Genomic DNA, 23,591 nt, shown 5'->3' with positions numbered 1-23,591 from the left:
ATCTACAAATATTGGTAGAGAAGAATTTGGGCCAAAATTGTATGACTCAACGAGGTAGGCATAGCAAGGAGAAATGGTTCAATTTTTGCATGTTAGCTAAAGTGTGCAGCACGCATTCAAAGTGAGAAAAGCCTTAAGTCTCAAAATACAAGCATCGTACATCTGGCCCTCTATTCCCAGGCATCATAGAAAGGACAACTACGTTATAAACTGTGCTCTCTTTATTAGCCTCTACTGCAGAATCACACATATTCAGGTGACCATACAATGAGTTTCTGGTATACAGCATTGTTTGATGCATTACCTGACAGCCAAGCTGGAGAGACGACAGTGGCAGAATATATTTCCTTTTACATGTGGTAACACAAGCAAGCAGGTGTCATTATTTCAATTACAAGCAGAGGCAGGGAGGAGACAGGAAGTGCGTCCTGGTGATGATTACACCCTAGTCTTGAAAACCCAGTGGCTTATTTACAAGCCTCTTGCACCACTTTTGTGTCATTTTTAACATGGGAAAAGTGACGTATGGGTGGCTTGTAAATCTTCCCCCCAGTTCAAGCCCGCACCCATACATCTTAAGGTCTGACATTTGAAAAATCTCAGCGGGGATCAAAACTGAAAGTTTGCCTCCAGGCAAACCAGGCGTGATTTAAACATGTAAATTCAAGTCTAAAGTGAGATTGGGGTACAGGCGTGGTATTTGTTATGGTTTACGCCATAAGTCCTGGAACGACCTCCCACTTCACCTCCGGACATCTTCTTCTCTGCTGGTAGTCAGGAATGGACTCAAGACCTGGCTGTTTCAACTGAGCCACCATCCCCCTCCACCCCCCCCTCCCCCTGCAGAAGTGTCCTCAGTGCCTGGATACCCTCAGGGGAGATTAGCCATGCTTTACAAATCCTGAATCCCATGTAGTATGCCTGTACGCATGTTAGTTTGATGCAAGGTACTCTGCGTTCGATTCCCGCTTCGTGTTGTGAGATCTACGGTTCTCCCAGACTTTCTACTGTACTGGTAACACTAGGACACGTCCCTTTGTTTCATAATGCAGGTGCCGCCAGTTGACAACATTGCCTGTCATATATGGGTTACTAGTGTGGGCCTGATATATACCTGCAGGAGACAGAACAGAATCCCACATGTGCACATCACCAATTTCACCAATAAAGGACTGCCTAATGTTAAATGAACCTGTGAGATGATCCATCTTCTGCCCAAGTGTGATTTGGAGTTGCCCTTCAATGGTGTAGCCATGTTTCAAAACTTTCCTAGCTAATTTGTCTGCATTGAGAAACACTTGGGTCACCCCTGTGTCAGAGTCCCAGGTAGCACAGATGTGCTTCCTCACTGGTGCATGGCCCAAGGCTTTGAAGTGCAGCTCGTGGTCCCCCACAGAGACAGAATATGGGGAGTCGCCGTGATTCACAGAGAGCTGGATGATGGTGCCCTGGGTCGAGCTGTTCACAGAAAGGAGTCCGTGGTGGTGCGTGAGCTCCGTGAATGCGCGGAGGCAGATGGTGAAGCTGTTCAAGGGAGTGGTCAATTTTGGCTCCAGAGTCACGTAGTCCGATTCACTTGGGAAGAGGAATAACGAGCCACTCAAGTCTGAGGAGAAAGGAAAAGAGGTGTGAATGTATTTACATTAACAAAGGCAAAATGCCCAGCCCTTGGACGAGATAACACACCAAGAGCCTGGGCGCCATATTGTATGGGTGCAAAGCAATCCAAATTACATAATGTACTCTACCCCTACAAGGGCAGGGCCACCAACAAGGGTGCTGACACATGTCAGCACTAAGCTGCCAAGTGGAGACAGTGCTGGGAAAAGCTCAAAAATAGAATGCCTCCATTGGCCCTTACCATTTGAAAGGACAAGTCAGGACAACAATTCAAGGTCAAAACCGTCACAATGGACCAATAAATCACCCCTGCTGCATGATTTGAATTCTATTTCCCAGAAGCCCTGAGGGTATTATCATGAAAACGTGTGCATTGTGGTCAGTTTCCCCAATCTACCAAAATGTTGCTTTGTTTCATCCTGAATGACCTACTGGGTGGGGGCCTGGATACTAGTTTGGGGGACATAGGTTGTCCAGTGCTGCATTGGGCCAGCAAGGACTCACAGAAAGGTGCCATCCTTTGAGGAGATATCGCTTCATCAGTACAACTCACAGCAGATACTCAGATGAATCTTGTTTGTCCTAAAAAGTGGGCATCATCAGTTCCTATCACACCAACCAGTGGGCCAGAGGGGAAACCTAAATGCATGAAAAGATGGTGTTCCCAGGGACGGCATTAGGGGGGGGGGGGGGAGTGACCGGGGCGGCCGCACTGGGTGCTGATCAACCTTGGGGACGTGGTGGGGACACTGACCTCAGGGGGGCGCTGTGTTCAGCAATAACAACAATTTTAAGGCACCTGCTGCAGAGTTCCTTGTGCATCCAGCTTTCAGGCAGAAATAAACATGGCACAATAACTCTTGTGATTAATGTGCCTGCTGGTGAGAGAGCAGAGTTTTAGCTAGTGACAGCTTTGACTCACCATAAAGTAGTGCAGAGGGTGAATATGCCTGCTGCAAAGAACAGATCTGTATTTTATGTGGATAGCTGAGTGGATTAGTAAAGCCAGCTTTTACCAGCGCTTTAAAACAAACCGAATGTATTTGAGAAAGGCGCTATGGACAGATGAGGGGCACTTTTGCTGGGTGGTAGTGAGGGAATCCGAGGAGATCATATGAGGGGGCAAACAACATTTTCGCACCGGGCGCCACCCATGCTAAAGCTGGCACTCGATGTTTTCATTATAGTGCCTTGAATGCTATACGTTGTAAATATCAATGTATGAAGACTTCTTCGTCCACATTTTTTAAACTTTTATCACTGTGTCCTATATTGTACTGCACACGGGTTGTTGAAATACAATTGTGACAGAAATCTAGATTTGTTTTCTTTTGCACAATTCAATTGGAATAGAACCAGGCCAGCCATGGTCAGCCCATTGGGGCTGAGGGGCCACACCGCTCCACCCTTTTCCCCTCAGGAACAGCGTGTGTCACGCTGGTCAAAGGTCAGGCTGACAGACACTGTTCATTTTTGGGTTTGGCAGCCAGGAGCAGGCTCCTGGCTGCCTGAGCTGAACTTTGCTGGGCTGGGAGTCCCAAGCCTCCTGGAACCTCTGAGGCAGAGCTGGCTGCAGTTAAGTGTGTGTTTACTGCTAAATTAATGTTTTGTGCGTGCATTTATGAATGATTGGTAAAGAGTGTTGTGAATGGATGTGTTTGTGTGTGTGTGTGTGTGTGTGTGTGTGTGTGTGTGTGCGCACGTGTGAATGCATGGCTGGGAGTGTTTTGTGTGCATGTGAGTTTGTGTCCTGTCCGCCCCCTCCCTCCAAAACTTACCAGCCACCACTGTATAGAACTGCATTTTTGATTTGTTTTTGGATTCTTCTTAAGTTCAGGTGAGGTCTACTTATCAGAATTAGTCCCACATGACTATTTGTTTGTTATACTTTGTCCCCCTTTCCCATGGGCATATAGGGTTGTTCTCGTCAAATATTTACAGGTATACAGCGAACCCTAGCTGACTATATGGGATGGGGCGCTCTGCAATTGCCATGCCTCCTATAAGAGGGAGATTTGAACTGGCCCTGACTGACTGTTCCCAGTAAGTACAATGTCTTTCTATAGGCTTCTCTTTATTTCAATTCTGACCTTCATATTACTTTAAACAACTAAGAAAACCTTAGCCAGCTCCTGTCTTGAAGCTTCCCCTAACAGAGCTGTGTCTGTTACCTAAACACATTTAAGACTGCTTGCTGTAGAAGCAATAGAAAAATTTCAGACAAGGGGGAGTCACAAAGAGGTGGAACACCTTCAGTTGGGTGGCAGTAACCAAGCAGTCATACGCATGTTAACCACTCCCATGCCGTACGGATGACCAGAGGGGGGAGCCTTCACCACAGCAAGCCTTGTGACGCAAAACAACATGGCCAGGTATAGAGCAGAAAGGAAGGAAACATGCCAAAAGATACAGATGATACTTGCCACCCACTCTTGGCAGGAGGCCAGCTAAATAGAGAGTGTTAGAAAATGAGTCACTAATTGTATGGCCTCCACAAGTGATGGGTCTACATTTGTCCTCCAACGAGAACCAAAACCCCATTGTAGCGCTTGACTCATAGGGTAGCGTTGCGGAGCAGAGCAAGACCTACTCAAGGGAGGTGGTGTGGGCTAGTAATTACCATACACGGATACACAATAATAACACTTGATGAATGATTCCCCCATGTTTTGAAATGGCAATAGATGAAATTACCCCTCCATTGGCCAGCAAGCTTTTTAGCAGTTTAGATATAAGACCCTTCCAGCTAATCTTTTCTGCTCAAAATGGTGTATGTACCCACCTATAGCTGATTTATGTCCTGCGTGTAAAACCTCTAGAGAATCTATTGTTCATTTACTTTTTTTATGTCCCTATTATGCGCTATTGAAAAAAAAGGATAATACCATTATGTAGAGCTCTTGGTTTGGGTCATTATCTTGAAATCCTGAGACTGCTGTTTACGGATACCCGTAGATTGATAGTCTTCGGTATCTCTCGTTTTTTGTATGCTTTGTGGATCAGGCGGAGGAAGCAAACATTCTGATTTTTGCTCTTTTATGCATGATTCTGTACGTATTGGGTAACGAATTGCTGTATTTTGTGCACTCATAACCCTCCTTTTAATGATTCTATTTTATGGTTTTATTCTTTTTTTAATGGAACCTGTGCTGTGATGTACTTTTTTGAATCTCTGAGATTGTAATAACATTCTAAATGAATGAATGATTGTCCAGCCTGTGCTTTTTCGTTTGAAAAAGGAAAAACTACATTTATTACAAACACTACTCAATAATATGGAGCAATTTGCAAGCTGATAGAAATACGTTTGGACGCATAATCATTCTTGTTCCTCCTAAAAGAGATTTAGACCAACAAATCACATGTCAAAAACATTCACTTGTATGCAGCTGCAATACTTGAGTATAAATTTGGGTGAGAGCATTTAATACTTGCAATAAAGCATGCAAACTTTTATCATGAGTGGTCATTATTTCATTAAAACAGGTGCAAGTAAAATGTATGAATGATATGTGTATTCACCATACCGTTTAGTATGAATAACACAATTCAAATATAGCCTCTGAAGGGAATCATATTTATAATTACAACACTATAGGGAAAGGTAATTAATCCAGCCAGTAGGGTGACAAAAGGCCTGGGCTCTGATCCTGAGTTGAGCCAGAGGAACATGACATTACTGAATGACCCATAAGACGTAGAGGTATGACTTCGTACTTTACAGAATAGTTCTTTTCAGACAGGTTACACTATACATTGGTTTGACCCTGGTGTCTTTAGACTCGGGGTGAAGTGGAGCAGCACTCTAAGACAGTCTTCCCTATAGTGTATAATGGAGGGTCACTTCAGACCAGAAAGTAAAGCACACTGACTTTCCTTAACTGTTTACACCAACATTATAAGGCCTATCACAGGTCGAAACCCAACCCTGCAGAGTCCCTTCTGCACTCGGCTACATGTGCACAGTTCTTGGGCTGAGCACGAAGGGTCTCCCACAAGCAGCCCACATATGTATGCGCACGAGTGTGCATACGTGTTCACATGTAACTAGCCAAGTACCTCTTACCCTTGCTGCTTTGCAGCAGCCCTTGCATAAAAGGCAGACACTGGCGGTAAACACGTACAGTCCATTTTACCATGAGTTTCCCGTGTCTGAGTCACAGGCTATTTGGTTCTCCCGCAGTAAAAGGCCAAAAACCAGGTGATCAAAAGCGAAAGATTCGGGCGGATTAGATGGATAGAACTACCTTCTCACAGAGAGTCAAAAGCAAGCTAAGTGTCGAAACAGTTGATGGTGTACCCCACCAGGTCTGAGGCATTTAAGACTTATAAACGATCATTTGAGAACTATTGAACAATAAAAACAAAGGTTTCGCATGAATGTTTGACCATATTTGAAATATATGAATTATCATCATTTTGTCCACATACAAGAGAAGCATGTCAATTTTTGTAAATAAAACTGTGGCCGTTGAACTCCAACATACTGTGCCGAATCATTCAAATGGTGGGTTGGGTTTAACTGAATGAGTGAGTAGGGTGTTTTGTTATTTGTCACCATTCGGTTGCTACAAAATGCCAAGATAAAGCAAAAGGATTGCAAAGAGTGTACAAGTTGAAGGTGGAAGGAGAAAGTCATGATGGGGTGAGCAAATATGTGCCAGGGAAGCAGGAGGAGATTAAAGATGGGGTATGTGGGAGAAGATTCATGGGAAGAACAAATAAATGAAAAAGGAGAGTGGGCATGCAGGATGAATGGAAATAAAAAGGCGAACAGTGGAAGGGAGGTAGAGCATGAGGGGAAGGGCCAGCACTGAAGCAGATGGGTGAATGGAAGTAGAGAAGGAGAGAGCAGAAGAAACATTAAACTATAAGTGTGGGGGGAGTCACAAAATCAGGAAGATTAAAAATTGTTAGAGTGAGATGAGGGGGCACTTTAGCCATCAAAGTAGAATTCTGGATGGTGGGAGGAGGGGGGAGCATGAGGGCAATGGAAGATACAAAAGTGAAAGTGGGAAGAGGGAAATACAACAGTTAAGTAAGAGAAATGTATTTTATATAGGATATAGCACCCCCATGTTGCCTTTCAGCCACAAGTCATTAGAAATACTGCAAACAAAAATTCAGAATCTATAGTAGGATTCAGAAAAGGGAGACACACTCATTGTCATTTATAAATAGCTTATCATCTCGTCTAATGTGGCCTTGAAGTTGTATTCCACTCAGAGTCATCCAGTGGCATCCATGGGTGGAAGAGGAGAAGGTTGGTTCACATGCCATATATGTACTACAGAGTGTGTTCTTTGATTGACTTCTGCAAAGATGCTTCAATTGGTGATGGACAGAATGCAGAACATTGTCATACATTCACCCCAGTACAGAGATCTGGGTCTAAATCCATCGTTTTTTTTGCTCAGCATGCCATTCCAGTTTGAACCCAGCCATATGCAAATCAGTCTTGACCCTGTGCCCCAAGGGAACAGTCCAGCCTGAACTGCCAAGTCAGGTCCTCCCTGGACTGGAAACAAGCATCCAAGGACCGGTTTCGGGCTTTCAGCCCTCATCAGCCTGGATAGCTTGATTCCAGTGGCATGGAAAGCACAGGACTCACGTCTGAGCATACCCGTCTCACTCGGGGTGGCAAATACAAAAACAACAAGTGATGGACAGAATGCAGAACAATGTCATACATTCACCCCAGTACAGAGATCTGGGCCTACATCCATCGTTTTTTTGCTCCCCATGCCATTCCATTTTGAACCCAGCCATATGCAAAGCAGTCTTGACCCTGTGCCCCATTAGAACAGTCAACCCGAACTGCCAAGCCAGGTCCTCCCTGGACTAGAAACAAGCATCCAAGGACCGGTTTTGGGCTTTCCGCCCTCATCAGCCTGGATAGCTTGATTCCAGTGGCATGGAGATGACGGGTCTCATGCCTGAGCATACCCGTCCCACTTGGGGTGACAAATGCAAAAACAACAGGTGATGGACAGAATGCAGAACAATGTGATACATTCACCCCAGTACAGAGATCTGGGCCTAAATCCATTGTTTCTTTGCTCACCATGCCATTCCAGTTTGAACCTAGCCATATGCAAATCAGTCTTGACCCTGTGCCCCATGGGAACAGTCCAGCCCGAACTGCCAAGCCATATCTTCCCTGGACCAGAATCAAGCATCCTAGGACTGGTTTGTGGCTATCAGCTGTCTTCAGCCAGGATAGCTTGACTCCAGTGGCTTAGTGAGCACGGGACCCACGTCTGGGCATACCCTTCCCACATAGGATGAACAGCAAAACACTCAAGATGATGGATGGAATGTTGCACATTGGCAAAACACTCACCCCCAGTCACAGATCTGGGTTTAATCCATCGTTATTTTGCTCACCAAGCCACCCCAGTTCAGACATGGCCATATGCAAATCAGTCTTGACCCTGTGCTGCATGTATTGCAAGCAGTGCAACAGATGCATGTGACTGTGATGCTGTGGGGAGCTGCTGGAAAGTCAGGATTAGCACAGCACTGAGGGAGTGGTGTTGAGGCGAGTAGCACATAAATGTGGGATTAGGAGTTGGGCTATGTGTATGTAATGCATGTGAAGGTCAGGGGTGTGCTCCAGTGCAGGCACAGTGTGTGGAATCCAGCTAAGATTGATGGTGGCTTGTCAGTATTTGAGAAGCTGTTTCCAGGCTGGAGTCACATACTTAAGAATTGTGGAAATGGGTGTAATGTTGTTGGAGGGTTGTTTGTGTGAGAGTCAGAGATATGTAAGGGAAAAATGCACTCTGATCAAGACACAGTGAGCAATACTCTGAATAAACGGGGCTGGTATCCAGATGCATTCCCTTTTGTTAACAAGAGGTCAGATTTGGTCGAACAAAGGCCTGTGAAAGTGAGCCTCTTGGGTGTGTGGTAATAGCCATGTATTCTGCCTAGTGTTCATTTGTTTGCAATGATATTGTCATAGATTCAGTGAGCATTGTGCATTGGGGGTGAGGAAAAAGCATAGGTGGTTTCATCAGGAGAAGTCAACCATACACATCCATTCTGCCCTTTTCCCCACTTTTTAAAAAAAACGTTGATCCTACATGGTCTACCCATTCCCCCCAGGCGGTCCCCCATATCTAACTAATATTTGTGACTCACATTTGTTTTATACATTATTTATTTGCACTTCCTCCTGATTGCCTGGTGCGTGTCTTCCCATATAACATTAGGGTTTTGCTCTATGCTCTTTGACAAAGTGCTGCAGACCTTATTAACATATGCCTCCCATTTTTATGTTATGCAGATTTGTAGAGTACACTATCACCCAGAAGGCTCGTGGGACTACGTGAAAGCGAGGTCTTCAGCTTCTTTCGAAATTCAAGAAGAATAGAGGAGCCCCTTATGTGTAGCTAGAGGTCTTTCCACACTTCAGAAGCAATGTGGGAGAAGCCTTGATCGCCTGATCTGGTTTTCCGTATGCATGGGAGTTGTGCAAGTAGGAGTCCGAACGAGGGGAGATGTCTGGAAGGTTTGTGAAAGCAGATGGAATTGTTCAGGTATGCTAGGCCAGGGGAAACATACTTTACCACTTAACCATTACAACGCGTAATGGTTACATCGTGGTCTTAACACGCAAGTCAATACGTCGACTTGCACTGGAGGACGCTCTAGACTAAGGATTAGTGTGAATTACTATTCCAACACCTTCCCTACTGTACGTAGACTGGAGATGGAATAGTAATTCACACTATTCCTAAGTCCAGCGCCCTCCAACGCAAGTCGATGTAACAACTTGCGTTGTCAAAACCACGATTTAAAATACTGCGTTGTGATGGTATGCGTGGTATCATCATACATCCCTGGGCCAGCTTGAAAGTGTGGGGGGGGGGTTTGAATTGTATTTGTTTGTGAATTGGGAGCAAGTGGAGCTCCTCCAGGTGTGGTGTGATGTAAGTGCGGCCTGGGAGATTAACAATAATTCTGGCAGCTGAGTTCTGAATGGTCTGCAGCCTTCTGGTGAGTTTTTTGTTGATCCTGGCATAGAGGCTGTTCCTGTCACCATAGCGTGCCAGATGATTTTCCAGGTACTAATTGGGAGCCATTTGAAAATCCTACTCAGCATCTTCAGGGGTATGGAGGCGGCAATGGCATTGACTTGGGCTGTCATGTTGAGTTTGCTATTGATGATGATCTCGAGGTTCTTGGCGTGGCTGGTAGGGGTGGGTGTTGGTCCTAGCTCTGTTGTCCACCAGGTGGAGTTGCAAGGTGCTGTGCTCTTTCGATAGATCACAATTTTGGTCTTGTTGGTGTTCAGCTTTAGAAAGTTAGTTTTCATCCAGTGGGCCAATTCAGTCAGGCAGGCATTGACCTTGATCTGGGTACTGTATGCATTGTCAGTGAGGGAGCGAATGAGTTGCCTGTCATCAATGTAGGAGAGGATGTTGATGTTGTGAGAGCGGATGGTGCTGGTTCGAGTGATCATGTATGCGTTGAAGAGGGTCGGGTAAAGGGAGGAACCTTGTGGAACTTTGCAGATAAGGTCATAGGCGTCTGAGGAGTATGATCGGTACAAAAGGGGGTGGTGATGGATGGAGCATCTGAATCAATCAAACACTCACACCCAGTCAAAAGATCTGGGTTTAATCCATCACCGTTCTTTAGCCCACTCTGCCACCCCAGTTCAGACATGGCTATATGCAAATCAGTCTGACCCTGTGCCTCATGGGAACAGTCCAGCCCGAACTGCCGAGCCATGTCTTCCCTATCTCTCTGACAGAAAAAAGAAGAAAGAAGGAATGCTGGACCTACCCTCCCCCTCCCGCCGGGAGTACATAAGGGTACAGGTCCCAGCATTCCCTCTGTTTCTTTTTTCTGTCATTCTGACAGGATGTGATGCAGCGCGAGGAGCTTGGACGCTCCTGTGCTGGACTTACTGCTGGGGCTTCGTGTCCTCGGTTGCTGGAATGCCTCTCCCTCCCTCGCCGGGCTTGGGGGGAGAGGCGCGGGCTGCTCTGGACGCTCCTCCAAGCCACGCGTGGAAGTTTGACCGCGTGGGCTCTGCGTCTGCCCGATGGCCGCCCCTCCTGGTCTGCTGGGCTTACTAGGGGGCGCGGCCTCCTTCGCGTCTCCGGATTGGCTGGATGCGGTGACGCCTTCCGGTTTTGGCGCTGCCTGACTTCTGTTTTGGACAGAGTCAGGCGCTTCTGTCAAGGCGTTTTGTTGGTGTTTAAAACCAGGGGCAGTGGGTGAGTACCGCATAGCGGTTTGTGCTATTTTTTGAGTATTTCAGAGGAGATTTTGCTGTGTACTGCTTCGTTTGCTGTTTTCAGGATGGGGAAGAGTTCGAGGAAGAGGTATCACAGGGAGAGATCCTCTTTCTCTTCTTCCAGTGACTCACGCTCTCCGTCTCCTGCCCGATCCAGACGCTGTGGTGGGGGTGGGGATGCGCGCTTGAAGTGCTTGATCAGGGAGACTATTTCTGAGATGGGTGATGGTGGGGCCCGCCGCAAAGGGCCGGCTGCGGCTCAGGATTCCTCTGCTTCTTCTGGTGATGAGTCTGCTTGGGCTGGGGACTCGGAGCTGAAGGGGAAGTACATTGACAAGGACGCTCTGCCTGGCGTCTTGAAACACGTGAAGGAGAACATGGGTTTCGAGGATGACGCTGCTCCCAGTACTTCTGGGGGTTCTTTGCTGCGCCAGTTCCAGAGTTCTACCGCAGTTGATGTCCCGGTGCATCCCTTTATTATGGATGTCCTGAAGAGAGAGTGGGCTGATCCAGATCGCATTTTGGTTCCGCGTTTTATGGCCCGCCTTTACCCCCTGCAGGATATGGCTACGGAGCTCCCGGATTCGATCCCCATTGACTCTTTTGTGGCTAGTTTGATGGGTCGCACTTAATTGTCGGAGGACGCTGTGCTAAAAGATCCTGTGGATAAAAAGGCGGACGTTGCTCTCAGGAAGGTTTACTCTGGCTCCCATTTTGCCTTGAGGGCCTGTGTTTATGGGACTTATGTGTCGCAGTCTCTGCTGTCTGACATTAAGTCTCTCTATCAGTCGATGGATGATGCCACGGACTGTTCCGGTCTTCTTGAGCACATTGAACGTCAGGTGGAGCATCTGTCTGATGTGTCTTTTGATGTGGTGCATGCTGCTGCACTTTCCGGTGTGGCTTGTGTGGCGGCTCGTCGAAGTCTTGTGCTTAAGGACTGGAAGACTGACTCTGCGCAGAAAGCTTGTGCCTTGCGTTTGCCCTTCCAGGGTTCTATGCTGTTTGGGGGGGAGTTGGAGACCAAATTGCATAAGCTGTTTAAAGAGAAGAAACACTCTTCTTCTTTTAAGGGTTCTGCTGCTGCTGCTGCTTCTGTCCCTTCTAAGGCTAAGTCTTTCTTTCGTCCTTCCTATCGTAAGCAGTTTGGGAAGGGCCAGGGGAGGTTTGCTCCTGACTCTTTGGCTGTGGTTCCTGGGTTGTCGGTAGGAGGGCGACTGCACTTCTTCCTGGATGCCTGGGTTCAGTCCTGTTCAGACGGATGGGTGTTGGATGTTCTTTGGGAGGGTTACGTGGTGGAGTTTTCTGTTCCCCCTCCAGATTCCGGCCTCCGCCCGACTCCCTGGCCTGCTTGCCATTCCAGGAGGGCCCACCTGTCTCAAGGGGTGGTGGATCTTATTCTGAAGGGTGCAGTTCAGAAGGTTCCTCCTTCGGAGGTGGGGTCGGGCTTCTATTCCCTGATCTTTCTGGTGCCCAAGAATATGGGGGGCTTCCGCCTGGTTCTGGATTTAAAGGTGATGAACCGTTGGGTGTTGCGGGTACCCTTTCGCATGGAGTCCTTGCAGAGGGTGATTCCTTTGGTGCTTCCGGGTCACTTCATGGGTACCCTGGATCTTCAGGACGCATATTACCATGTCCCAGTGCATCCTCGGTCCCGTCGCTTCCTGAGGTTTTGTGTTCAGGGGTGTCACTATCAGTTTCGGGTTTTGCCCTTCGGTCTTCGTTCTGCCCCGCGGGTCTTTACGAAGGTTGTGGCTCCCTTGGTCGCCTGGCTCCATCTTCAGGGGGTGATGGTGTATCCCTATCTCGACGATTGGTTAATCCATGCTCCCTCTCAGGTCCTGTTGTTGGAAGCCAGGGAATTGATGCGTTCGGAGTTACGTCGGCACGGGTTTCTGATCAACTTGCCCAAGTGCCAGCTGACTCATTCCCAGGACCTTTTGTTTATTGGGGCTCGGTTTCGCACGGATCTCAACCGTGTGTTCCTGCCCGACCCTCGGGTTATGACCCTGGTGTCCCTTGCTCGGCGTTTCCGGGAAGGGGGTTCCTTTCCGGTGCGCATCTGGTTGCGTCTTATGGGTCTGATGGCGGCGTCTGTCTTTACGGTGGCATGGGCTCGTTTTCACCTGAGCCCCTTGTGGGGGTACCTTCTGTCACTCTGGGATCCGTTGTCCCGCAATTGGGAGTTTCTTCTGCCCGTGTCTCCGGCGATCCTCCCTGCTTTGCTTTGGTGGTCGGAGCGGGTCCATCTGTCTCGGGGGCTCCCTTTACAGCCTTCTCCTTCGCTGGTCTTGACGACGGATGCCAGTGCCTTGGGGTGGGGGGCGACCTTGGGGTCTCGGTCCCTTCAGGGTCATTGGTCCCTGCTGGAGAGCCGCCGGTCTTCCAACTGGCGGGAGTTGACTGCTGTGTCCCGTGCTGTGATGGGGTTTCGGGAGGAGTTGCTCGGCAGGAACGTCTTGGTGAGGTCGGACTATATGGTGTCGGTGGCCTGTCTCAATCATCAAGGGGGGGTTCGTTCGGCCTCTTTGAACGCAGTGATGGTTCCCTTGTTCTGTTGGGCGGAGAGTCATCTGCTGTCTCTGACTGCGATTCATCTCAGGAGTGTGGACAACTGTGCGGCGGATGTCCTGAGTCGCTGCTTTCCGGAGCCTCTGGAGTTGTCTCTCACCTGGGTTGCGTTTCGGCTTGTGTGCGGGAGGTTTGGGCGTCCTTTTCTGGACCTCTTTGCCTCCCGGCAGAATGCGTAGCTTCCCCGCTTCTGCTCCCGGTTTCGGCAGGTGGGTTGTTGGGGGGTGGATGCCCTGTTGGTTCCCTGGCCATCCCGCCTGCTCTATGCCTTTCCTCCTCTGGCGCTGATTCCCCGGTTTCTGTCCCGCCTGTGTCTGGAAGATCAGGAGGTGATTGTGGTTCCGCCCTTTTGGCCTTGGAGGTCCTGGTTTCCGACGGTTCGTCTTCTGGCTGTGTGGGCCCTTGGTTTCTCCCCCTGTCCCCGTCTCCCCTGAGGTCCTCCCCGTCCCTGTCTCTTCTCCGATTGCGGCTGTCGGTGTGGAGGTTGAGAGGCAGGGGTGGCGACGGCATGGATTCCCGGAGCATTTAGCGGTGGCTCTTCAGGGTTCCCGTCGGCCTTCTACCCTCAGGTCCTATGACCGGCATTGGGGTAACTTCAGTCATTGGTGTTCGGCGTTGGGCCTTTCCCCTTTGCACTGTTCTTTGCAGGCTTTGCTCTAGTTTTTGTTGGAAGGTTTCGAGAAGGGTTGGGCTGTGTCCACCTTACGTGCTCAGTGGGCGGCTTTTCGGGCTTTTCGTTCCCCGTGGGGTAACCTTTCTGATGGTGAGGACTTGGTCTCTCGTCTGCTCCGTGGTTTTTCTCTTTCCCGGCCTTCTTTTGCCCTGTGGGATTTGCCCTTGGTCCTTCGGGCCTTGATTGGTCCTCCTTTTGAGCCTTTGTCGGAGGTGGATTTGAAATTTGTTACCTTGAAGGTTGTGTTTTTGGTGGCCATCACCTCTGCTCAGCGCCTTGGCAAGTTGGGGGCGTTGATGGCGCGTGAGCCTTTCTTGTCCTTTTCGGAGGATGGGGTGGTGCTTCGCCTTGATTCGTCCTTCGTGCCTAAGGTCGCTTCTCAGTTTCACAGGTGCCAGGAGTTGGTCTTGCCTATGCTGGGCTCTATTCTGGATTCCTCGGATTGTCCCTGTTGGTCCTTGTTGGATGTGTGCCGTGCTTTGCGTGTTTATCTTGAGCGCACGGCGGCCTTTCGTGTGACTGATTCCCTGTTTTTCTCCTTTGGGGCTGCTTTCCGTGGGCGTAGGGCTTCCTCTGTGTCTATTGGTCGCTGGCTGAAGCAGGTCATTTCCTTGGCCTATTCTCTTTCTGGGTCCCCTCCTTTGGTGGGTGTTCAGGGTCGTTCTACGAGGGGGGTGGCGGCCTCTTGGGCTGAGGTCCGGGGTGTCCCTCTCTCTGAGATTTGTAGGACGGCCACTTGGGCTTCTTCCAATACTTTCATCAGACATTACCGCCTTCTCAATTTGCTGGGTGATGAGGGCGGTTTTGCTTTGGGGTTGTTGGGTTGTGTTCGCCCATGATTTCTGTTTTTTCGCAATAAATTTCTGGGTTTCCTTGCTGTCCTGGTGGTTTGTTGTGTTTTTTTGGGTTGAATGCCGTGGTTGCTTTGGTATGTCTCAATATGTAAATGAAGGTGTCGAAGACGTAGAGACCTGGGGGTAATGTCCTATTACTTTCAGTAATCTTCATTACTCCGGGTCCCATAGTCATTGACACCTTCATGGATTCCCTCCCTCCCTCCCGGACTGCCGGCCTTCATCCTTGGCTTGGTATTTCAGAGGGAATGCTGGGACCTGTACCCTTATGTACTCCCGGCGGGAGGGGGAGGGTAGGTCCAGCATTCCTTCTTTCTTCTTTTTTCTGTCAGAGAGATAGCTTATAAATAATATCTCAATATGTAAATGAAGGTGTCGAGGACTACGGGACCCGGAGTAATGAAGATTACCGAAAGTAATAGGACATGTTGTACTGTTATATGTTTGAGATATTTACAGTTGGAGGTGATAAGATAACTTTCCGACAATTGCCCAATTTATTTCACCCTTTGAGAAACTGGGCCCATAACTGGATCATAACTAGAAAATAATGAAATCAAAACACATATGTCCAGATTACAAGATGTAGATCAAAGAGCCTTATTTGGAGTTGGGTAGTAATGAACAATCTTCCAATTTCTTGGGGAGTGCTAAATCACCCGAAGAGCTCACCAGTGGAACATTCTGAAAAGCATGGGTTAATATGGTGAAGGAACCTCACTGCCGGTGTCTACTTTCGAATTAGTGCTGTTACAAGAAATTGGATTGTTTTCTGTCACCACCACTCTAAGCCAGACCTAGGCCACTTGACCAAATGCCTTTCCAGTATTTGGGCTTTTGTAAATTAGCTATGCCATGTTTCAAATAACCTAAGATACATAGTCTTATGTTCCCCTCCAAATCACCCTCTGGCCACTCACTCTCGCATGGAACAGTTGCAGAGGTGGTTGCATTGAATCATGCATTGAAGGCAAGCATTAATACCACGTACCTGAGGCCTGGGTAGCAGCTCCCAGGATACTGACCATGAGGAGAAAGCTGAGCTCCATGGTCCCTTTCGTATCTACAACACAGAGCACATAAGTAATGATTGAAGGTCCTTCTTCGGGTGCATTACAGTAGGGGTACCTGCTGACAGAATGATTTTTTCACATATTCTAAAGAAATGCTATTTGCAAAATGTATTTATTTGATCTCCTTTGCCCCATTATCTGCATTGGGTGCACAGATGATGTGTACAATACTTTTCAACAGAAATACAAAGACATGGAAAGAAAAACAAACCTGCTTACTGAAAAGGTATTACGAGAGAATGGAGCAAGCCAGAGGAGAGGTTTAGGTAGAATAAGAGAGGGAGAAAGTAGATTTTACAGTGGGTCGTTCCCTTTCAACATTCTGTGAAATGAAAACTTGGTGGGAAAGATGCTTTAGAAGGCTGCAGATCCAATATACATTGTACAGCCTAATCCTGTTGCAAAATTGTGTTTTCTTCCCCAGGCCTGCATTTTTTTGCTTTTATGAAACTGATTTCGCAGTCATTTGTGGTGAAGCAAGAAAATTAAGGGCATAATTACAAGGAAATGGCATAGTACGGTGCTGCGGCAAAATTTGCAGCGCTGCGCTCGGCCATATCCAAAACGCAGGGATGCACTGTATTTACAACAATACGGTGAACCCCTGTGTTTTCCCTAGCGCTGGCGCTAAAATTGCTACCTAGCACCAACACAGGCACCATTACGCCATAGTGCAAGGGGGCCTGTGCTGTTGGGAAAGTTTGTTTATGTGCAGGAAGGATCATCCGTCGTGCACATAAACAATCAATATTGGTGATTTGTTACATCTATGTGAAGTAGCAAATCAACATTATTTTATGATTGTTTATGTGCAGGAAGAGACACCTTCCTGCACATAAACAATCATTAATACCGTTTTGCTCTTTCTATGTGTGCTGTAGAAAGCAGCACACATAGAAAAAGCAGAAACCATGAGAAATAAAAGTATTTCTCCTCGTTGCACCATTCTAACGCCTGCTATTGCATGGCGTTAGTTTTATGGTGCTGCCTCAGATTTACAGATCCATGTAAATAGGGGGCAGTGTCAAAAAGCAATGGGTGTTGCGGTGTAACTCCCACAGCAACAGCCATTGCAAGCCCCTTTCACGCAGAAAACTGCATGAAAGGGTATCATATTTACAAAGCACATTAAGCCACAAAAAGTGGCTTAACTCCACTTTGTAAATATGGAGCAGGGTATTGCACCACAGGAACTTCAGTAAAAGTGACGTTCCTGTGGCGCAATCCCCTTGTAAATATGTCCCTTGGATTCCCAACTTTTATTACTAATTAGGCTGATACTATGAGCATTGGTTGGGCCATTGACTGCATATGCTAATTAGGCATTTTTATTCGCTGCTGAGGCAATAAGGGCTGATATTTGCCAGCCCTTACAGTTAAAAGCCTGAGCCTCATAAAGAGGTGTCCTGTAATTAACAGCAATTATTGGCCTAAATCTCAGTAAAAGAGCAATAGCAATGCCCGTCTACACTGAAAAAAAATAATAATAAGATATTGCAGCAAAACAGAAGTGGAAGGTTCATTTCACTAGTAGCCACGAAGTTAGGGGCATATGCAGCAGTGCTTAATTTGAGCTGGTGGTTTCCAGTGTTCGGCACCGGTACTTAATTTTGAACACCAGCGCTTGTGACATCTGGCACAAGGTGGCACTGTCTGGCTAATTTAGAGATGACCACAACAACAGTTAATTATGAATTCAATATATATTTAAAATTACTATTTCCTGCTCCCCAACCCATTCTTATAGCTTTGGGGGGCTTGAAATAGTCTGAACTGTCACACTTGTAGGAGTGTGATTGTTAGTAGTTGCGTTGTCAATATCATTGGCAGCGCTGGCAGGGGCAATGTGTGGTACAAGCTACAGTGGCCTTATGATGAGAGCCCTGGCACTTATGTTTTAAACAAATTAAGCACTGGCATGCAGGACCAAGTGTTAACGAAAAGTGCCTCAGTACAGCTGTGGCTTTGCCTCTAGGTGAGCAGCCAAAAGAAACGCTGCTGTCCCTTACTGCTGTGGTACCCCTGGACCGCTGATGGAGTACATAAGTATCCCCCCCACCACCACCCCCGCTCTGGTTATTTGCTTTTTCCAGCTCTGAGGTCTTCAGGCACTCTTTCCCTCAGTAAAATGACAGTGAAGGCAGCACATCAGGGCAGTGGACGAGGAGGGACTTTTTCAGCAGCACACTGGGAGAAATCTCCTGACCAGTGTCACTGAACACGAAATCCATTTACGGTTTACTGCATCCACCCCTCACTGCGAGTTCAGGGGTAGGTAGAGAGTTAAGCAGCGGGTTGAGGTTGCCGCGGTGATGAGGGCTGAGCCTGGACCCAGCTTGGGAGGGCACACTAGAAAGACAGGTTGTTGGCACCCACAGAATCCTTCCCGAGTGGGGCATTGATGTTCTGTTGTTTATTTTAAGGAAATAATGGAATCCCAATTTTAAATTAACTAGTGCTTACTGATGCACATTTGGACTAATTTAGAAGGGCACCTCTATTAGAAAGGATACGAAGTTTTAGGGGAATCCTCTTTAGAATATCAGAGCCTTGCCAACTTTGTGCCACGATGGTCAAACCTGAGACACCAAATTGGAATTGAAGTTCAGTTGACGGAGATACGGATAAAGACCTTCAGTGGCGGTCAGATGATTTGTTTTAACTGGTGGTCTATTTACTAAGATTTAAAGTGGTGTTTGCATCACATGCTAAATCTTTTTTTACTAATTTACTTTCCTGTGCTAAACTTATTTAACGTTGGAAAACACTCAAAAGTAGCGCAAAGCAGCTCATAACCCTGCTTTACATTAATTAACGCAAAGGCGGCATACCATGTGTGGTACATGGGTGTTTCCATGCAACCACCCAAGGTTTGTGACACCCAAGGTTTCTAAGTCCTATTTATTTAAAAAGTTGACAGGGTTTAGCGTGAGAAAGTAGCACCCATTTCAAATAGACGCTATGAAGGAGAAATGCTTTCATTTCTCCTTACTTTTGCGACTTGGCATGTGTACTGCAATGTACAGGACACATGCAAAGTGGGAAAAGGTTTCAAGTTAGTCTAAGCATGGTATTTTGAATTGGAAGGGGCCCCTTCCAGTACAAAACCTATGCTAGACTCACTGAGAAACCCTTGCACTATAGTGCAAAGGTGTCTCTGTGCCACAAAGCAGGATAGCTCTGTGCCGGCGCTAGGGAGAGAGGAGGAGAGTGCTGTATTTCTGTAACTATAGCGCTCTCCGTCTCTCTCCTTATCATGCAGTGCAGCACAGCATTTGTGGCTGCTGCACTGCACTGGGTGAAAAACTAGTAAATCTGCCCCTGGGTGTCAGGGTTTGGCAGCTCTGCTTGATAGAACATAAGTTCTTGCAAACTGGAAAGGCATTGAGATTTTTCTTAACAAAATATTTTTTACTGACTATCTGAAAGTTTTGCAATCAAGCACTGACTCAGCAAGTTAATCAGCTTTGTCTCTCTAGTGCATTAGCAAAAGTATGCATTTTATGAAATGTTTTGTAAATTGAATCATAAAATGCTGTCGCAGACCACCGCTTCTACCACAGATGTTTCCACTGCATTAGTGAAAGTTGTACAAAGCATTACAAATAAGAACAGTACTCCTCAACCACTTTATGCAAAATAACCTTTGGCTCGGGCCCCAAAAAAAGTATTGTCCTTGTTTATGCCCTTTAGAATGTTGGAACCGGTCTGCCAATCAAAATGACTAATGCTCATGCAGAACTGCCAAAACCTGACACCAATCTGTATTTTTAAAATGACCCATCTGACTGCCACTCAAGGTCATCTGACTGCCACTCTAGGTCATTGATGTCTCAGGTTTGACCATTGTGACATAAAGGGACATATTTCCAAAGCAATGGCGCAGTGCACAGTGCACAGTGCAGCGCTGCGTCATTTAAAAATGCAGGGATATGACATATTCACAAAAATACAGCACATCCCTGTGTTTTCTCTTGTGCTGACACTAAATAAAGCTGCCTAGCGCCAACAGAGACACCCTTGTGCCATGGTGCAAGGGTGTTTGTGTTGCAGGGATGAGAGTTTATGTGTATGAAGGGACACCTTACTGCATAAACATTCATTAAAGGTGATGTGCTGCTTCTATGTGTGCTGCAGAATGCAGCACACATAGACAGAGCTAAAACGAGGAGAAATTAAAGTATTTCTCCTTCTGCTATCTAACACCTGCTTTTCAGTGGTGTTAGTATTTGGTGCTGCCTCCGATTTACATATCCTTGTAAATCTGAGGAAGCCTCAAAAAGCAATGGGTGTTGTGGTGGAATGCCCACAGCAACACCCACGCCCCTTTTACGAAGATATCTGCGTGAAAGGGTATCATATTTACAAAGCGGTGCTAAGCCAGGCAGAGTGGCTTAACGCTGCTTTGTAAATAAGGAGCAGGGCATTGCAGCCCTGGAGCATCCTACAACTTGACTCCTCAGTGGTGTAATGCCCTTGTAAATATGCCCCAAAGTTGGGCAAGTCTCCGATTTTCAATAGAGCATTGCTCTAAAACTTCGCATCCTTACTAATAAAGGTGCCCGTCTAAATTATCCAAATGTGGAGCAGTAACCACTAATTTATTTTACATTGGGATGCCATTATTTCTTTAAAATAAACAACAGATCATCAATGCCCCACTCGGGAAGGATTCTGTAGGTGCCCTCCCCAGCTGGGTCCAGAATCAGCCCTCATCACTGCAGCAACCTCAAACCGCTGCTTAACTCTCTCCTGCCCCTGAACCCCCAGTGAGGGGTGGATGCTGTAGACCGTTTTAGAGTAAATGGGTTTAGTGTTCAGTGGCACACCTCAGGCTTTTTCTCCCAGTGCAGCTAAAAGAGTCTCTGCACACCCTAACCTGGTGTGCTGGTTTGGTTTCACTCCTTAATTCATCATTTCTTTCAAATAAAGCACATAACGTTAAAGGCACATCAAAAAGAGAGAGAGTGAGAGAGAGAGAGAGAGAGAGAGTGAGAGAGAGAGAGAGAGAGAGAGAGAGAGAGAGAGAGAGAGAGAGAGAGAGAGAGAGAGAGAGGCTGTATCTGTTTCATGATGACCTTTAAGACGATATTAGAGAGGCGTTAGAATAGAAGTGGTAACATTGGGGTATATTATCAAGGGGTTTTATCTCCGCTTTTTTGGCTTTAAAAGCCAAGAAAGCGGAGATAAAATTATCTCCCTATTACCAAGCTGTCGCTAACACCAGTTAGCGACAGCTAATAGGAGATAGCGACCATCTTGGGCCCCGCTTTGCATGTCAGTGATATTTATCACTAATGATATGCAAAGTGGGCGTGCCAAGATGTTAGCGACTGGAAACAGTCGCTAACATCGCTATCTCCTATTACCAACTTTTGGAGATATTTGCGCTAAGGGCGAATATCTCCAAAAGCTAACACCTGCCCTGAGCAGTTCTTAGCCATGTTATCCAATGGGAGGTGGATAACATGGCTAAGAGCATTTGCTCGGTAATGCATGAATATCGCTGACTTTTCAGCGATATTCATGCATTGCGGCCGTTTTTTATCGCATTTGCGATAAACCTTGCTAATAGCAAGGTTTATCTGCGATAAAAATCGCCGATGTGCGGCGATAATTTTTGTCTCTAAACAAGTTAGAGACAAAAATTATCGCTAGTTGTTGATAATATACCCCATTGTTTTCGTGTGCAACAGTTAACCTCAGCATGCATGAAAGTGCAAACTAACAGGGCCTTATTATTTTGATGCCGGCTGGGCAGAGTTTGCCAATGGTTCGACTTTGTGGTCACACATTCGAAACGATAAGTGCTTGTGGTGTTATTTGCCATCAGGTGCGTGTAATGAAAACGCTGTTAAAAGTTGGTGACACCTATTTGTGACAATGTGCACAAAGCCACATGGGATGATTACCCATCAGCCTGGTAGATACAAAAGAAAGGGTTGTTTAATAGCTGTTGGTTCAAGTCTGGGCATTTGTAAAGCGTTGTATGGTCTTTTTTTTTAAACTCAACCTAATTAATGAAATGAGTACATAACGTTTGACATCATTTTTCAAAAGCTTTGTAGGTTCTTGAATATAAATAATTAACAAACTGATGCCCAAAACACATCAACATTTATCTCAGAGTGCCCCTCGAAATAAATGCTTGAAGTTTCAGGAAGCGTATTGAATTGTTTGTTTTCAAAACATTTGCTGGTGTCTGACAAATAGCTTGAGAGCTTCTATTGGTACCAGTGTGTGATAACTAGTTATATCACGACACTGGGATGAGCAATTTATGACACAACGGTAGCGTGCATCTGGACCTGGTTTTTCTCTCCCTGCCTTTTACCCGCATTCCTCTTCTGCTAAAAGGTTGCTCGTGCATCCTCCGCCGTTGTGACAAGTATTTTCTAATGCACTCCTGAGCCCGCAGCCGCCTGTCCTCCCTACCTGCTCTCTGTCAACAAAGATGCCCACTTCTTAAAAGGCTGTCAGAAAATATTTGGCCTCAGGCGGCTACAAAAACAGACATTTTCACAAATGTCCGGTAGGAGGCGCCCGAAGCCTAACTTTCAACAGAGCCGCACAAATAACCTGTACTGGTGCAAGATATTGTTTTTGCACTGGTTAGTCGGTAAACATTCTATTTCTGAACTGGTCGAGGAGTGCAATTAATTGTACAAAATAGAACAAGTGTAATCAATTGAACTGGGTCTCTGTTGCTTATTAATTTGCCCAATGGCCACAATTCAATGTAACTTTCCTAGTAAGGAATTCATGATATCACATGCATGCATGTAATATGAAAACTTACATTTCAGACGCGCCTCGAGGCTCTTTCTCCAGTAGCAGCTGTCAGTGTCAGAGTGTGCACCGCACACCGGGGAGTTCAGCTTTATAGCCCCCTGGGAGAGTGGCATGGAAGGTACATAGGGGTATTCGAGGTGAACTGATGCTCTGTCCAATTCAGGTATTAAGGACGGGGAACATTTTAGGGAGGTTCTGGTAGATAAGAAGAACGAAGTAAACAGAGCAATTTGTCTTGTTCTTAGTTTATTATAATGGCAACCTAAAATAACATTTCACAGAAGCCTAGAATATCTTTGGCTGGCCTGGGATGTGGCTCATCACCAAAGATGCATGTTTCGGAGAGCGCGGCTGGCAGTAAAGAGAACAACACAATATAGGTTCTGGGGACGAAACAGTGGTGCAACATACCAATATCTAAAACCCACTTCATTCTTATCTTTTCTTTTCTTGTCTTTTCTTTTTTCTTTTCTTTTCTTTTCTTTTCTTTTCTCTTCTTTTCTTTTTCTGATTATGATACTGTGGCACTGCTATTCCTGTAAACATATTTTTTAATGTGGTGCATAGTAATAACTATGCTCATCATTTCTAAATGATATAGTCGTTCAAAAGCAAGAGGGAGAGTGATTGATGGTTGTTCTAGTTTTCCAGCACTCGTGGCTGCTGTTCTAGGCTGGCCAAAGTCAGCTCTCGGGCTTCTTCAATAAAACCATCAGATGCTGAAAAATCCTTTGACAGTGTGATGGGAAGTTCCA

The 23,591-nt window shown here is 46.5% G+C and overlaps 1 protein-coding gene across 1 annotated transcript; it reads right to left on the bottom strand.

The window, feature by feature from the left end:
• Positions 1–203: 203 nt before the first annotated feature.
• LOC144780979 (serum amyloid P-component-like) lies at positions 204–22,959 on the bottom strand. The gene is made up of 3 exons (XM_078659572.1): positions 22,844–22,959; positions 15,963–16,034; positions 204–1,606 (listed from the first exon to the last, which is right to left on the bottom strand). Exons 1-3 carry the CDS (start codon positions 22,947–22,949, stop codon positions 1,005–1,007), a joined length of 780 nt encoding a protein of 259 aa, XP_078515698.1. The 5' UTR covers positions 22,950–22,959; the 3' UTR covers positions 204–1,004.
• Between the last annotated feature and the right edge of the window lie 632 nt (positions 22,960–23,591).

Source organism: Lissotriton helveticus, chromosome 9, assembly GCF_964261635.1.
Source record: "Lissotriton helveticus chromosome 9, aLisHel1.1, whole genome shotgun sequence".
Classification (NCBI taxonomy): Eukaryota; Metazoa; Chordata; class Amphibia; order Caudata; family Salamandridae; genus Lissotriton; species Lissotriton helveticus.
This window is presented reverse-complemented; position numbering and strand designations above follow the sequence as displayed.